The sequence below is a fragment of the Gorilla gorilla genome, chromosome 7, assembly GCF_029281585.2.
Source record: "Gorilla gorilla gorilla isolate KB3781 chromosome 7, NHGRI_mGorGor1-v2.1_pri, whole genome shotgun sequence".
NCBI classification, from domain to species: Eukaryota; Metazoa; Chordata; class Mammalia; order Primates; family Hominidae; genus Gorilla; species Gorilla gorilla.
This window is the reverse complement of record NC_073231.2, coordinates 70142484-70158417: the sequence shown is the minus strand read 5'-3', so window position 1 is coordinate 70158417 and position 15934 is coordinate 70142484. Positions and strand designations below refer to the sequence as shown.

At 34.5% G+C, this 15934-nt stretch overlaps 1 protein-coding gene across 6 annotated transcripts in view; it reads left to right on the top strand.

The window, feature by feature from the left end:
- The window catches only part of SNTG1 (syntrophin gamma 1), an 880400-nt gene that overhangs the window by 736970 nt on the left and 127496 nt on the right, over window positions 1-15934 (top strand). For all 6 annotated transcript variants that reach the window (XM_055349267.2, XM_019032962.4, XM_055349266.2 and 3 more), the window contains 2 exons: window positions 4152-4268; window positions 5836-5907. In XM_055349267.2, coding sequence (XP_055205242.1) covers window positions 4152-4268; window positions 5836-5907 — 189 coding nt within the window. The remainder of the gene's footprint in view (window positions 1-4151; window positions 4269-5835; window positions 5908-15934) is intronic.

The following is a 15934-nucleotide window of genomic DNA, read 5'->3' as shown; positions in this document are numbered from 1 at the left end:
ACTCCAGCCTGGATGACAGAGTGTGACTGTCTCAAAAACAATAATAAATAAATAAATAAATAAATAAATAAAAGGTATGTTATCAGATATAAAAAAATCTAAACATTATTATGTCTTTTTGATAGGTTTGACACTATCATTATTAAAAGTCCTTTTTTATTTCTAGAAATAATGTTTGCCTTAGATCTACATTTTCTAATACCAGTATTGCTAAATCAATTGATTTTTGGTCTCTGTTTGATATAATTTTTTTATTCTTTTCTTTACAAATTTTCTGTACTTTTATGTCTTAGATAAACCTTACAGAGACAGAATATAGGGTTTTTCTTTTGCTTTTGTTTTTATTTTATTTATTTATTTATTTATTTATTTATTTATTTATTTAGTGTAGTGTAAAAAACTTTATAAGAAGCGAGGCATGATGGGTCATTCTTGCAATCCCAGCACTTTAAAAGTCCTAGACGATCAGCTCGCTTGAGGCCAGGAGTTCAAGACCAGCCTGGGCAACATAGCAAAACTCCGTCTCTACAAAAAGTAGCCAGAAGTGGTGGTGTGTGTGCCTGTAGTCTTATCAGGAGGCTGGGGCAAGAGGATCACTTGAGCTGGGGAGGTCATGTTAGAGCTGCAGTGAACTGTGACCCCCACACTTCAGCCTGGTTGACAGTGAGATACTGTCTAAAAAAAAATAATAGTAAAAACTTTATAAGATTGTGTTTATTCTATTTACCTGCTATATAACTAATACCTTGTTTTGATTACATTCTACCACCTTACCTTGTGCCTTACATTTTTCCGCCACATTTGTTTCTTTTTAATCTCCTTTGCTTTTGCATTGTTTATGAAACAAATTGTTTATTTTTTCTATATGTTTATTTTGAAGTTTTATACATTTCACTAACGTAGTTACTTTTCTTTTATACTTCTAATAAGTGATTACCTGAAAGATCACGACATTTGCTAAAGTTTTTACTTTACAACAGTGGCCCAGAGTATTTTGTACGCCCTTGAATGTTCTTTGGATACTTTTCAAGGATCTAGAAGGTCAAAACTATTTTCATAATAAAATGTAGATGGCATTTGCCTCTTTCACTCTCATTCATTCATAGGTAAAAAGTTAAAGTTTTCCAGAAGCTAAACGATGTGTGGTATTACAGGAGAGTAAATGTGGAAACATATATTAGAAATCGTCTGCCTTCTATTAAACCAATCATTAATGTACACGTTTTTTTTTTTCCTGTCTTCTTGCCAGTTTTACTACGCTCTTTGCTGTCTTTGGTTCTCTGAAGACACATGCCAAAGTGCCTTGGTGTGCTTATATTTATCTAGCTTTTGTTTTGTTTGTCTTTTGAATCTGTGTATTGACTTCTTTTTATCTATTTGCGAAAATTCTTAGCCATCATCTCTTTCAATATATCTTCTGTTCATTCCCTTTTTTGCTGTGCTTGGGTTGGGAATCAAGTTTGAAGTTTTGTACTTCTCAGTGTAACACCTTTTTCTCTTATTCTCATATATGTTTTTTCCAAACTTTTGTCTCTCCAATCATCATTCTAGACCTTTTTTACTGAGCCATCTTTCTATTCACTAATTCTTTCTTTAGCTGCTTTTTAATATGGTGTTAAACCCAACTTTACGTTTCATAAATATTTATTTGTCTAATTTCTAAATGGAACATTTTATAATCTATTATCTCGGATATACCCTGATGAAAGTTTCAATTTTGTATCTTATATTTGTATACATAGCAAATCTAATTAATGTCTGTATTAGAAAATTCCAATATCTGAAATGCCTAAATATTCAATTCTGCTGTCTATTGTTTTTATTCTTCATGTTATTCTCCTGATGTACTTCATGAAGTTTTATTTCCTTATATTCTTGGTTATTTTTATTCTCTTCCAAGAAACAGGTCTTATGAAAATATATTGACATAAGTAATGTTATTGTCATCCAGAAAGAATTTCCATTTTCTTTAGTCAGGAGACTGACAGAATTCCAGGATCATCATAAACCATTTCAAGCTTGGCATTTTCTGGATCATCTCAATGGCTTAAATCTGAGCTCCAGTCCTGTCAAGGGCTTGATGACTTCTGCCTTAACTTTGTAATTAGGATGCAGACATTTCTGATCCTAAGTAAAAGCAGAGCATGTTTACTAAGGCCTCCACATGTGGAAGATTCTGGACTTTAACATTTTGATCCAAACCTGTGAGACTGGCCAATGTAGCTGATTCTCTCATGTGACATTTCCGTGTAGAAAGCACACCTATGGCAAAAGTTGACCCGCATTTGTATTAATGATTAACCTCTCTCAATTTTCATATTCCTATAAATTTTTCCTGGTTGTCTTTTAATAGCTTGTAAAACATCTAGTGCTTTAAGCATATTCTTTTCCAGTTTCCTAAGGTAACATTAGATGGTGGGTTGTCTACATTCTCTAATATGCAACTACTGGAAGTGTAAACTATAATATCCTTTTCATTTTAACTCCTGTAATTATTCTGACACAATAAATATATGTTAAACTAAGTCATAGTTTTCTTTATGGGATGGTTATCTATTAAGCTTCATTTACTTTTTCAAAACTGTGTTGTTATCTGATCAACTATACCTGGCCATATAAGCAATACAAAATAATCAGTTATTATAGCTGGTTCTTATTATGTTATTATTAACCAGTGAAATCTCTATGTAATGCATATGTTAGTAACCTAAAAGATTACAGAATACATTATATAATTAAAAGAGCAAGGCATCTTGGTTCAAATTCCAATTCTAACTTATATCAAGTTTGATTCATTTGTTAAGCTAATTTATTTAAATCACAATCCCTTAATTTGTTAATTCAGGGACTTTATAGCTCATAGGCTTATTGTAAGACAAACTGAGATGAGATGGTGAATAATCCAATTATTTTAGAGAGTAAACATAATTAATGGAAAGAAGATGAGATCTATGAATAGACGACAGTAATATTTCAAATCTTGCATTTCAAATTCTTGCACTGTTATTAGTCAACTGTCGCCACATTAATGCTGCAAAACAAACCACCCCCTTACTAGCTAGAATACAACAATAAGTATTTCTTTCTTTCTGAAAGTGAACTGATTGTCATTAGCCACCAGTTTGGAGCTAGCTGGGCTTGGTCCAGGTGTTAAGCTGAGCTCTGGTCTGCTGGCATGTGTTCCTATCCTGGGTATGAGTTTTTCATGATAATGGCAAAAGCACAAGATACTAAGCTAACTCTACTTGCGACACATTCATTAATATCCTATTGATGATTGAAGGTCTCATGAGCCAAAAAAAGAAAAAAATATCTAGGAGGAGGAGTTAACTCTGCCAACCATAAAGCCAATGTAAATTATATGAAGTGGGAAGTATATCCTCCCGCACAGAGTTGTGATGAGAAAGAAATTGAATGCCACATGAATATGTTGTTAGAAATGTCATACTTATTTGTTGTTTACGTGTATGTTTGACTCTCAAGAAAATCAGATCACAAAAAGAGGAGTGGCTCATCTCACAAAATCTTTGTTTGGAAATCGATCTGTCTTTATTAAGCACTAGAGTCTAAAGAGTTGATTTCAATGCCATTTGATATATGAATACACTAGCATAAATTGTATTCATCTAAGATCAGTGATTAAAAGGAGGACATTTATCATTCTCCCCTATCAGGCACAGAGGAGAAGTGGTGTGCCGCCCTAATGGTATTGCCATAAGATGTCTCTCTGATTTGCTTTCTTTACTCACTTCAACATTCTGTATTAAAGCACATTCCCAATTAATAAAATGTCAGCAATTGGTAAACAAGTGCGATGCATCAATGAATTCTATTACAAATAAGTATTTTTTTCTGTAAGAATTGATAGAGTGGGAAATATAATCCATGGCAGGTTGGATGGCATAAACACTTGATAAATGCTGATAGAAATGTATAAGAAATTCTTATGAGAGGTTTACATTCATTTACTGAAGACAAATCTGGTTTAATATACTTTTTTGCATCAATCAATTTGATAATTTTATGTGAGTTTTTAATACTACATGAAAAATACCTAAAATATTTTTAATATTTACATCTAAATATTTTTTAGATATAAGATATCTAAAATAAGAAGTTTTGACAGTTGATTGTATTCCATTTTCTTGCAGATTGTCTACATGGGCTGGTGTGAAGCCCGGGAGCAGGACCCCCTCCAGGACAGAGTGTACTCCCCAACCTTCCTGGCCCTGAGGGGCTCATGTCTCTACAAGTTTCTGGCACCTCCAGTACGTGTTTTATCGAAATTTATTGGTCTTTTCCATATTATCACAAGAGATTGACACCAACTTAACAGCACCAAATAGTATACCATCAATATTTTTAAAAAATAATATAGAGAAAAAATAGAAATCAGTTTATCTGATTTAACTTACTAAAATATATATTCTGACATTAAACATTTGCTTTAACACCCTTGAAAAGTCTGGAACTTACTTCTTTATAAATAGTGAACCTATAAAATAATGGATCAAATTATAATGCCATTACAAATCTCATGACGACATGGGAAAGGAGATTTTAAGAAACATTTTCAAGCGTATGTCAGTGTATTTTGTTTATGGAATAAAAATTAAAGAAATGAATATATCAAAAGTGAAATAAAAAAGAATAAACTGTTTTAGGGCTATACATGAATGAACATGTTTACTAAACTCTTATTTTCCAAGGATCTTTTGAAAGTTCTTTTAAATTTATTCAACACTTTTAATTACTAGTAATTTATTATTAGCAAAGTATAATAAGGAAATTTCAAAATGATAGCATCTTATCTAGCTACTATTAAGTCTATCTCACCCTATGGTAATCCCATAAGATGATGTTAACTCTCATGGTGTTCAACATTTAAATTAGAGGATTCTATCCTTGGCAAGCAACACAAATACATTCTGGTAAGCTATCATTTATGACAGTCGAACTTGCTTATCTATGTTGTACAGGTCTCTTTATATAAAATCAATAGCATTTTCATCTTCTATTATATTCTATATCCTAGTTATTGAGATTTGTACTAGATATGTATAGATACCTATTGCACCTCAAGTCTTGCTTTTGGAAACATGTACCTTGCAGCTCAGAAGACACTTAATAAATATTTATTGAATATAAATACCAAATGCCAGACCAGTCACTTGCAGGTCTAATAATACATAAGATTTAGAAATCATCAGGTCTGACTTGCTGCTGTTTTAAATGTCTGTCTCTACACAAAGTTTAAAGCACTAGGAAGAGAGAAGAAAAATTGATATTCATATATTTTACTCTATTCCTACTCTGAATAATTTATTTGACAAGACAGTTAAATATGTGTTTCCAACCTAAGTAAGTGAAATAACTGCATTATGCTTTGGGTATGTTTGCAATGTCACAGTCATCTTGGAATTTCTTAATATAAATGATGTATATTTAAAAAATAGAGCTGTGTTGAGGTCTGGTATTCTCTGTATTTAACTAGTGGTAAATTAAAAAAAAATGAGTGTGGAATGTAAATACTTAGTATTTATAGGTAGAGAATGTGTACATTATTTAAGATATATAAGGACACTGGGCAAATGAGAACTGTTGCACATAATATAAATCATTTGCTGAGAGCATAAGACAAATGGTGACAAAGCTTGGAACAGAGGAAACAAAAGCATTATGTAGGGTCGTTTATGAGCATGGCTTCACAGATGAGAGACTAACTAGATACATCTGTGAAAGTTTTTTCTTATTTTTCACTATATTATGCAAATCAAATACAGTGGTAAATAACTTTCTAAAACAAATTAAACATTATTTTCTTATCTTTTAAAGGTGACCACCTGGGACTGGACGAGAGCAGAGAAAACATTCTCAGTTTATGAGATTATGTGCAAGATCCTCAAGGTATGATCAATATGTAGTCAGTATTTGAATGGCTTTTCCTCAGCAAATAGTGCCTCTGGGCTCATAAGCAGCTCATGAAAACAAATGATTCATGGAATGAAAGAAGAGACACGATAAAGACAAATGAAAGAGAAAGAAAATAAACTAGACAAAAAATAGAAAATATAGAATGCACAGAAGTGCACTGGCACTCAGTTATCTGCTTAAATAACTTGCAAGCAGACTCTGCAGTCCCGTCGTGGGTGAGGGAACAGGGAGAAGCTCCTCAGGAGTTCACTGGGGAAGAAGAAAATTCAGTAGAAAGTAGTCTGAATTTAAATGTCGGTTGTTACCATGGTTTTTTTTTAATTCTTTTTTTCTGAATAAAATGCAAAAAAGAAAGATTTGGGTGAGACTTGGAATTAGAAAATATAGAAAATATCAGGAAAAATGCAAAGAAAAGTTTTGCTGTTTTGTTCTTAATCTCATGGCTTGACCATCTTTTTGCATATGTAAAAGAACATTCGATTGTCATATATCAGTTGAATTTCATGCCATATGCAGGATTATTACAATAGCAAGCCATCACAAATTCTATAAAATGTCACATGGTTTCTATAGCGTTTTTTAAAGAATTAAAATTGGAATAACCTATAAAACATAAAGACTAATATATATTCACTTTCTACTTTAGGGTTTGTAGGCTTGGACTCACCACAGATTGATAATTAAATTCCTGCATAAGGTTGACCTTGTTTCTGTGTCCAAGGGGAGCTAATTTTCCTTTGCTTTATGTTAGCTATTTCTCTTCCTGTTAAAGACTTAGCAGAGTAAAAAAATGCTGAAACATTTAAAATATAATAAAATGCATCAAAAGTGTCTGAAGGCAGAGAGACAAAAATTATAATTACCTCAAAATTGTTCATAGTTTCTGTTCCTTATAGAGAACTTTGGATTAAAGCTGAAGTTCTCTGAAGTGCAAAATCCAGCTAAAAATATAGTTCATTGATTGCTCATCACTGTGCATGCTTTGAGTTCTTTTGTAGGCGTAACGGTGGAAGGACAACCTGAAGTACTTGAGTGTATTGCTAGTAAAGAAGGGTCTGACAATTTCTTAAACAGCTGCTAGTATCTGAGGAAAAGGAGATCATACCCGACTCCAGTTTTCTGAAATAATTGCCAAAATGGCTAATGAGATAGCTTTCTTTTTTTTGGAGATGGAGTCTTGCTCTGTTGCTCAGGCTGGAGTACAGTGGTGTGATCTCGGCTCACTGCAACCTCCACCTCCCAGGTTCAAGCAAATCTCCTGCCTCAGCCTCCTGAGTAGCTGGGACTACAGGCACATGCCACCATGCCCAGCGAATTTTTTGCATTTTAGTAGAGACAGGGTTTCCCCGTGTTGCCCAAGCTGGTCTTGAATTCCTGAGCTCAGGCAATCTGCCTACCTCCGCCTCCCAAAGTGTTAGGATTACAGGCATGAGCCACCGTGCCAGGGCGAACTGTGTATTTTTAGGAAAGCTACTCATGTAATTAGAGGAAGAAAAGAAAGAAAGAAAAGAAAAGAAGGAAAAGAAAAGAAGAAAAGAAAAGGAAAGAAGGAAGGAAGGAAAGAAGGAAGGAAGGAAGGAGGGAAGGAGAGAGAGAGAGAAAGAAAGAAAGAAGAAAGAAAGAGAGAGAGAGAGAAAGGAAGGAAGGAAGGAAGGAAGGAAGAAAGAAAGAAAAAGAAAGAAAGAGAAAGAAAGAAAGAAAGAAAGAAAGAAAGAAAGAAAGAGAGAGAGAGAGAAAGGAAGGAAGGAAGGAAGGAAGGAAGGAAGGAAGGAAGGAAGGAAGGAAGAAAAAGAAAGAAAGAGAAAGAAAGAAAGAAAGAAAGAAAGAAAGAAAGAAAGAAAGAAAGAGAAAAAAGAAAGGGAGGAAGGGCAGGGAGGGCACAGAGGGGAGAAAGGAAAGAAGGAAGGAGAAGGAAGGAAGGGAGGGAGGGAGGGAGAAGGAAGGAAGGAAAAAAGAAAACTGCCTCAACAAATCAACTTTGTCTATTCTCTATCTGTACACTAATATAACTTTTATCATAGTAATAATGCAACACGTATTTATATATTCTTACTTAGACTTAAATTATTTTCTAACCACTCTCCAAGTAGCTGCATGATCTTTTAAATCCTCTCTTTTAAAAAAAGCTATTTAAACATTAGAACATAATGCAGTTTACTATAGTAGTTAAAAAGGATAATTTTAAAGGAAATAATAAACATTATGTTTAGCTCTATCAAGATATACAAACACTCAATATTTTATATCTCTTTGTTACAATTTTTGACAAAGTTAAGATTATGCAATTCATGATCTGCTATTTTGTGTAAAAATATGTCTTGAGATTTTTTTCTATGACAGTTAATGTTCCTTAAAAACACTGATAACTTTTTGATAGATTTCATCTATCCCATCATTTGCCTATACTCATTGAGTCCACTTTAAAATTTTACATTTAGTTTTTTCCCCCACTTGTTCGTGCTATCAGGCATATCACAACAATCATTATTTGAATGGTTTAATAGAAAATTAAATGTTTGCTATATACCAGGTAACTTCAGCACTTGTTATGTGGCTGAGAAAAATGCAGAAAAAGCCACTGCTTTCATTGAGCTTGCATTTTGTTAGGTGATATGATTTTAAGTAAATCAATAAAGAAGACAAAAATAGTAAGTAAATAAATGAGACAAAATAATAATATGTAGGAAGGACTGATATTTGCTCAGACTTTTATGCAAATTCTTATTTCCTTTAGTCTAAATTCTGAGCTTTGGAAATCTCATGTGGAAAAATATTTTAACATATTCAAGATATTAAATCCATGTGTACAAATTGCCTCCTACAAGTCATCTTAACTTATGAGGCCATCAGAAGTGTCTATGAGAGTGCCTGTATATTTACATTCTGACCAAATTAAAATCAAAGACTACTTCTCATTTTAACTTTCTATATAAAATTTTCTATAAGCCTTAGTTTACTTGAATTTTTTTAATACTTCAAGTTCTGGGATACATGTGCAGAACGTACAGTTTTGTTACATAGGTATACATGTACCATGGTGGTTTGCTGCACCTATCCACCCATCATCTAGGTTTTAGGCCCTGCGTGTATTACGTATTTGTCCTAATGCTGTCTCTCCCCTTTCCCCCAACCCCCCAATAGGCCCTGGTGTGTGATGTTCTACTTGGGAAAATGTTTACATAGGTTAGTGAGGCCTGGCGATAAGTATTCTCACACATCAAATACAATGTAAATCTACCTTCAGTTGTTGTATGTAATCAAGGAAGTCCCCCTCCCCTTAGTAAGTACAATGCTGGTGCTTTATGCTTTGTGGCTTGACATTAGACATATAAAGCCATCCTTCGAGCATCCCTTTTCCCAAAGGAAAATTTCATGTAGCATGAGAACAGAGGAGTGGCTTCTAGATTCGATGCTAAATGGATTATTTTCCTGCATGCAGATTACCTTCTGGCCTTCTCCTGTGTCAGGATCACTGGTTGGTAAGGAAGCCAGTCAGATAGGTGGGGCAGGTGAGCAAATAAGAAGGGGCATCTTCTACAGCCTAAATCAAAGGGGGAGTCTTCTACAGCCCAGCCCTCTCCTGCCATGAGGTATCACTTCTGATGCAAGCTATGCAAGTTGTAGACTTCTGCCTCCAGAAAATGGATCCCTCAGGTGAGGCTAATTAAATGTCAGATTTGAATGTCTGGATCACAGAAGAACTGCCTGTGACCATTAATCAGGAAAATCCTGTCCCTTCTGATGTGTTCATAATGAAGCTACACCAGTAATAACAAAAATGAAGCAATAAGGTTTATCTGGTACATATAGTTTATATGTATGTGCCAGGTGTTGTCCTAAGTGCTTAGTATATGAATTCAGTTTATATTTACAGCACCACTATCTGTCAGTTATTGTTATTCCCATTTTAGAGATTTGGAAACTGAGGCAAAAAGCAGTTTAAGTAAATAGCCTAAGGTCACACAGCTAGTAAATATCAGAGCTAAAGATATGAATCTTGCAATGTGTCAAAATTCTGTGCTCTTGCACATGATACTACACTGTCTCTGTCTCTCAGCGTAAATATTGATAATTTGGGAAAAAAGATGGGAACCAGAGAGCCAGCCTGGTACTGATGAGAGAGCAAAGGTTTCAGAAAAAGGAATTTGGCAACAAATGCCACTTCTGTTACTGAAACATTACCCTTTATGAGTGTATTGGGCACTATGAACTTCAGTTATTCATCTGTGAAATGCAGCTATGGATGCAGAGGGTGCTGTGAAGATTAGCAATTGGTTAGCTGATTTGTGAATGCATTTTTGTCTGTTAATTCATATCAGTTACTTCGAGTACCTTCTATGTGCCAAGCACTCCACTAGGTATTAAGGATAAATACAACAGTATAAGAGAGTTGAACTCACAAAAATTCCAGCTGATGAAGGAGTTTAGGAAGGGCATTTTGGAGGAGGCTTTTAATGAACTGAAACCTAAGTGACTGTGAAAGGGCTCCACAGAGGAAGATGTGTCATGGCAGGGGTTGGAGTCCAACCAGTAGGAGGGGAGGAGCAACCTGGTACAAGGAATAATGTGTAAACTTGCCCAGAGCTACAAAGAAGTGTGTCCCTTCAACAAGGCAAACAAGTTTGTTACAGCTGTAGTCAGCTTGGATGAGGTTGGTGTTGGTGTTTGGATGGAACAGATCATAGGAAAAGGCCTTAATAAAGCACATGAACTTTATCTGAGGAACAAAGGACAGCCACTAAAGCATGTCAAGCATAGGGAGGGACTGAGGTTGCCCATTTAAAAATCCTCTTCGGATGCAACGTGAGATGGAGATGAAGGGGCCAGAGGGGAGTGCTCCTGGGGCATCTTCTGGTCAACCAGGGCATGGACAGCGGGCTAGGAGGAGAGAGGCAGAGGAGTCGGGCCTGAATAGATAGTGCCCTCACAGTAGCTACTCACCTGCATAGCCCAGCCCTCTTGCACCGCTCTGGTTTGACTCGTTTTGCTCTGATTCTAGCCTGAGCTGTAACTCCCTAACACGGCACTGTAGTGGTGCATGGCTGGAAAAAAAACAACCTGCATTTTCAATTACAGACTAAAATCTCAAGAAAGCCTCTAATTCTTCCTATTGTTATGTCATATTTTCTTAGCCTATTCTCTTGTCTAATCTACTGGAACTTATATTAAACCTTTTTCATTATTTTTTGAAATTAATATATACTTCCCATTCTCACTTTTAAGAGATGATCCTACTTCCTACATGCAAACTCTCTCAGCATTGCAAATGCCTCCTGGCAGCCCTATCCTGACAGATAACTATCCTTGCTCTTATCTAATACTAAGCCTCCCATTGGGTAACAGATCTCAACCACACTGACATAAACAGCAATTCTATCCTGATGACTCCAAATGCATATGTTCTGCCCAGATCTTGTCCCAGAACTCTAAGTATTCAACAGTTTATATTTCTGCCTACTGACATACCTAGTAGAAATGTCCATGTTACATGTCTCAAAATTTAGGATCAACAATTGGAGAGAATGTAAAGCAAGATGGAAGTTAGAGAAAAGAGAAAAACAAAAGCAAAAACTAGAGTTTGGCTATTTTTTTAGAAACTCATGGCAATTAGCTGAGATGATACTAAGTTATAGCACGGAGTACATTTTAGCATTACAGACCTCTGGTGCCTGCCAACAGGGGTGTGTTGAGCTGTTAGGGAAACTGTCATTATTCAACTTTGGGACTTTAATAATTAAGAAAATGCAAAACTAGGAATATAAAATTAGACATGAAAGTGAATATATATCAAGAATGAGAAAAAGCTCATGATGCAGAATAAAGTTGGCAAATACCACAAACATTGAAAATCTATGAAAAATACCCTATATTTGTAATTAATTCACTGAGACACTTATTGAGTACTTTTTCTCCTATATTTTTAGGGGGCTGTGTATTCTTTGATCACCTCTTTGAATAAAAAGGATTTTGTAAACCAGTGTCTATGGGAAAAAGAAGTAGACCCCCTGCATCTTGCCCTCATCTCTCTGGGCACCATAATCACCTGCCTCCCAGAGGATACCCAAGGCCTTTAGCCCAGGGACAGCTACCAATGGAACTTAGATCTCATCCTACAGCTGAATTCAGGAGTACAGTTGCAATGATCAGGTTCTTCCTAGTGAGAGGAAGATCAGACATAACTGCATGACTTGAAGCCCAAGTGTAGTAGTTGTTATGCTAACAGAACATACATGGGAAACATAGAGGAGTAGTGAAAGGAATGTCTGTCTTCATTCATAATAGATGAGCAGTGTATCATTTGTGTAAAAATATACTCCCTATCATTTGGCCAGGAAACCCTTAAAAACTAGAGGATCATTTTGTTTGTAGATATTCAACAACTGCCTGTTTCAGAGCTAACGATAGATTTAGCAAGAACAAGTCTTTGGATGACAGAGATTATTTTTTAAACAGTGTTTTTCATGATACTGTTTTTCAGCCTGATATTACAAATAAGTTTACATTTTTGATAAAATATACATAGTGAGCAATATAGTCACACTGATATTCATCTAAAATCATTTTTAGAAAAAAGGAGAAAACATGCCTGGCAAGGTTGAATGAGGAGGGTATTCAGAGTGGATGCAGGTGGGAGATGGGGAAGGAGAAAGAGGGATTGATCAACTAAGTAGATATGTTATGTGGAAGGTGAAATAGGAGCTTTATTTCTCACTGTTAGAGATGAGAGTCATAAATACAGAAAGAAAGAAGCCAAGAATAAATTCTGCAGTATTGGATTACAATTAGAAATATTGGTATGCAGCCTCAGTTTGCAATGTGTGTGTGTGTGTGTGTGTGCATGTATATGTGTGCAGCTGTACCTTACTCTGTCCCCAAAATATCTGGGGTCAGAGAGTTCTCAATAGCAAGGAGCACACTCAGCAAAGCTCTCCATTTCTCAATATTATTCTCCACTGCAAAAAGCCAGAATTCTGCAGAGAAATGTTTGATGGCTGGGTTGTGGCATAGAAAGTCAAAGATGAGGCTAAGTCATATTACTGTGCTAGGAAATAAGAAGGTGTTCAGAGAATGATGGAGACAGATAAAAAGACATAAAAGCAACTTTCAAGAGCATCTATTGGGCAAATTCGGGACAAATTGAGCAATTCTGGGATAAAATAAATGTTAGCAATGGATTATAACTCAGCAAATAAAATAGGAAACCATTAAGTCTATCTTCATAAAAATAAAGAAGTGAAAAATGTGACAAGGGACAAAGAACTTACTTAGTTTCAAAGTACCTCCTCAGAAATAACTTACTGTAATTATAAAAGAATAAAGGAGAACTTTACAGGGCACAAAAGTGACAGCATTGCCTTAACAAATTGATCAAAGTGAACACATCATTAAAGCAACACATCAAAAATTATGCATGTCTGATAGGGAGACAGACTATAATAATTAGCAAAATAGCAGGTTCATGACATTCCCACTAAAGCAGGGTACAAATGAAATCCAACTAGGAGGAAACATCTATCTAATGTAATGTAAAAGAGAAAACCAATGTAATCTAACCAAATCTAATGTGATTTAACCTATTCTAGTCCAGAGAAAATCTCCAACAAACCCAAGTGAGACACATTTTATATAAAATGAATGTCCTATTTTCTTCAATAGTGTCAAAGTCATTAATGTTAGGAAAAGATGAAGGCATTTTTCTCACTGAAGACAAGTAGCATCACAGAACAACCACATGCAGCAGAGGATTCTGAACTGGTGAGTCATGAATGAAGCCCAAGGACTAGACCACATCAGAGTCCTTGCTTTGATGATTGCATTGTGTTTATGTAGGTGAGTGCCCTAATGTTCTTGTTTGTAGAAGGTACACACACACTGAAGTATGAGGGTGGGAGGTAATGAAGTATCACATTGGTAGTTAACAAACAGTTCAGAAAATAAGTATTTGTAATTCACTTGCAAATGTTCTTTAAATCTGATTGTATTAAAAATTATTCCATGTCAGGAGTTTCTATATAAATAGAAATGCAAAACAAGCAAACAAGAAAAAGTGAACCTGCCTCATATGGAGACAACACAGTAAATTATTATAGAAATCCCTAAAGGCTACCAGGCTTGTACAACATTCTAAGACAGTGCTAAAACTGTGCTCAAATTAAGAATAGCTAAGAAGAAATACTACCAAAAATAAGTAGAATAAACAAAGACATAAATAGAAAAAATAACTTTTTAAAATTAAAATAATGGAATAATTATATCGTCAATAAATAATGTGTCAATTTATTTACAACCCTTATATTTTGATATCAAATATATATTTTCCCATGCCCCATTTTTACTTATTTGTGATTGAAAAGCTAAATCTAATATTATTATTTCTTTGATCGCAACTGCTTGCATTTTTAATAGAAAAGAGATGCTGCAAATTACAGTATGTTTCTTATGATATGGTTTAAAATAAAAGCAAAATAAATCAATATACAAAATATAGAAATATATAATATACACATAAATTAAGATATAATGGAAGATAATACATGATGTAAGAGTATATTGATATCATTATTAGGCAAATGCTAAAGGTTTGGGAGAGACCAAAATATTTCCAGCAGACTGTAATTTATGTGAAGAATCATTTTACAATAGAATTTTATATCAATGGCAGGTATTAGTAGAAACTATTGTAAGAACGCCAAAGTAACCACTTTTTTAAAAAGTTACATTTTAGGGAGGCCATTTGTCTTTATCTGTTTTCTGTTGCTATAACTGAATACCACAGTCTGAGTAGTTTATAAGGAACAGAGGTTTAACTATTAGCTCATGGGTCTGGAGACTGTGAAGTCCAAGAGCATGATGCTTGCATGTCGTGAAGGTCTACCAGTTGTGTCATAACATAGAGGGAAGCATCACAAGGAGAGATAGCAAGCGTAGTAACTCAGGTCTTTTTCTTCTTTTTATAAAGCTAATAAACCCATCACAGGGCCCCATCCTGATGACCTTATCTAATTCTAATTGCCTCCCAAAGTCCCTACCTCTTATCAACATATAAATTTGGTTATTAAGTTTGCAACACATACAGTTTTGGAGACATATTCAAACCATAGTACCATCTTAGTAAAAAGAGGTGTCTCTGCATTTTCTGACTATATTTATATCTATTTTCATTTTTAAAGTAATTTTTCTTAAAAAGTTTGATTGCTTTACATTTTATTAAGTAATTTAAAATTAATATGGTTCTATTTTTACTGTAACACTTTAGAATTAAATTAGTATACAAGTTTAGTCTCTTCCTAAACTACAAGCTTCTGAAAATATGTTTTTAGTTTTTCCTCTGATAATAGAACTTAATTACCTGGTGATTTTTAAAAAACGTTACAGGCCGTGCACTTAGGTTTTAGTGTTGCTGCTCTGGGTGAGAACTAAGGTTCAGCCATTCCTCGTTCTGTCTATGAACATGTCAGACAGAATACATCAGAAGGAGGTCACTGCCATCCACAAAGCTAATCCCAGCAACTTCAAATCCAGCTTCCTGTCTTAAAAATATAATAATCATCATTGATTAAAAACATAATTTTATTTTTTGTTTTTGTTATCTAATAACATTTTCTTGTTTTATTAATATTTTATCACATATCCTTTTGTGAAAGTGACTCCCATAAATTCCCCATCTGTTATATAAAGTACTTATTTCCCTTTTACCAAGACATCTTTCAAGTGCCAAGTATTTATTAATTGATTTTCATGTTTCAAAATTTGTTTCATTGACCTATATTTGCTCTTAAAAGTTCAAAGACATCATTGTTTCATACTCTTTTCTTGTTTTGTTTTTTCTTCCAAGGAGAGGTTTCTGATTCTTTTAGCTAGATCTTGTATAGAGATACCTATGTTCTTTATCTTTCTCACATTGTTGTTATTATTATTATTACTATTATTTTGCTTTAAGTTCTGGGATACGTGTGCAAAATGTGCAGGTTTCTTACCTAGGTATACGTGTACCATGGAG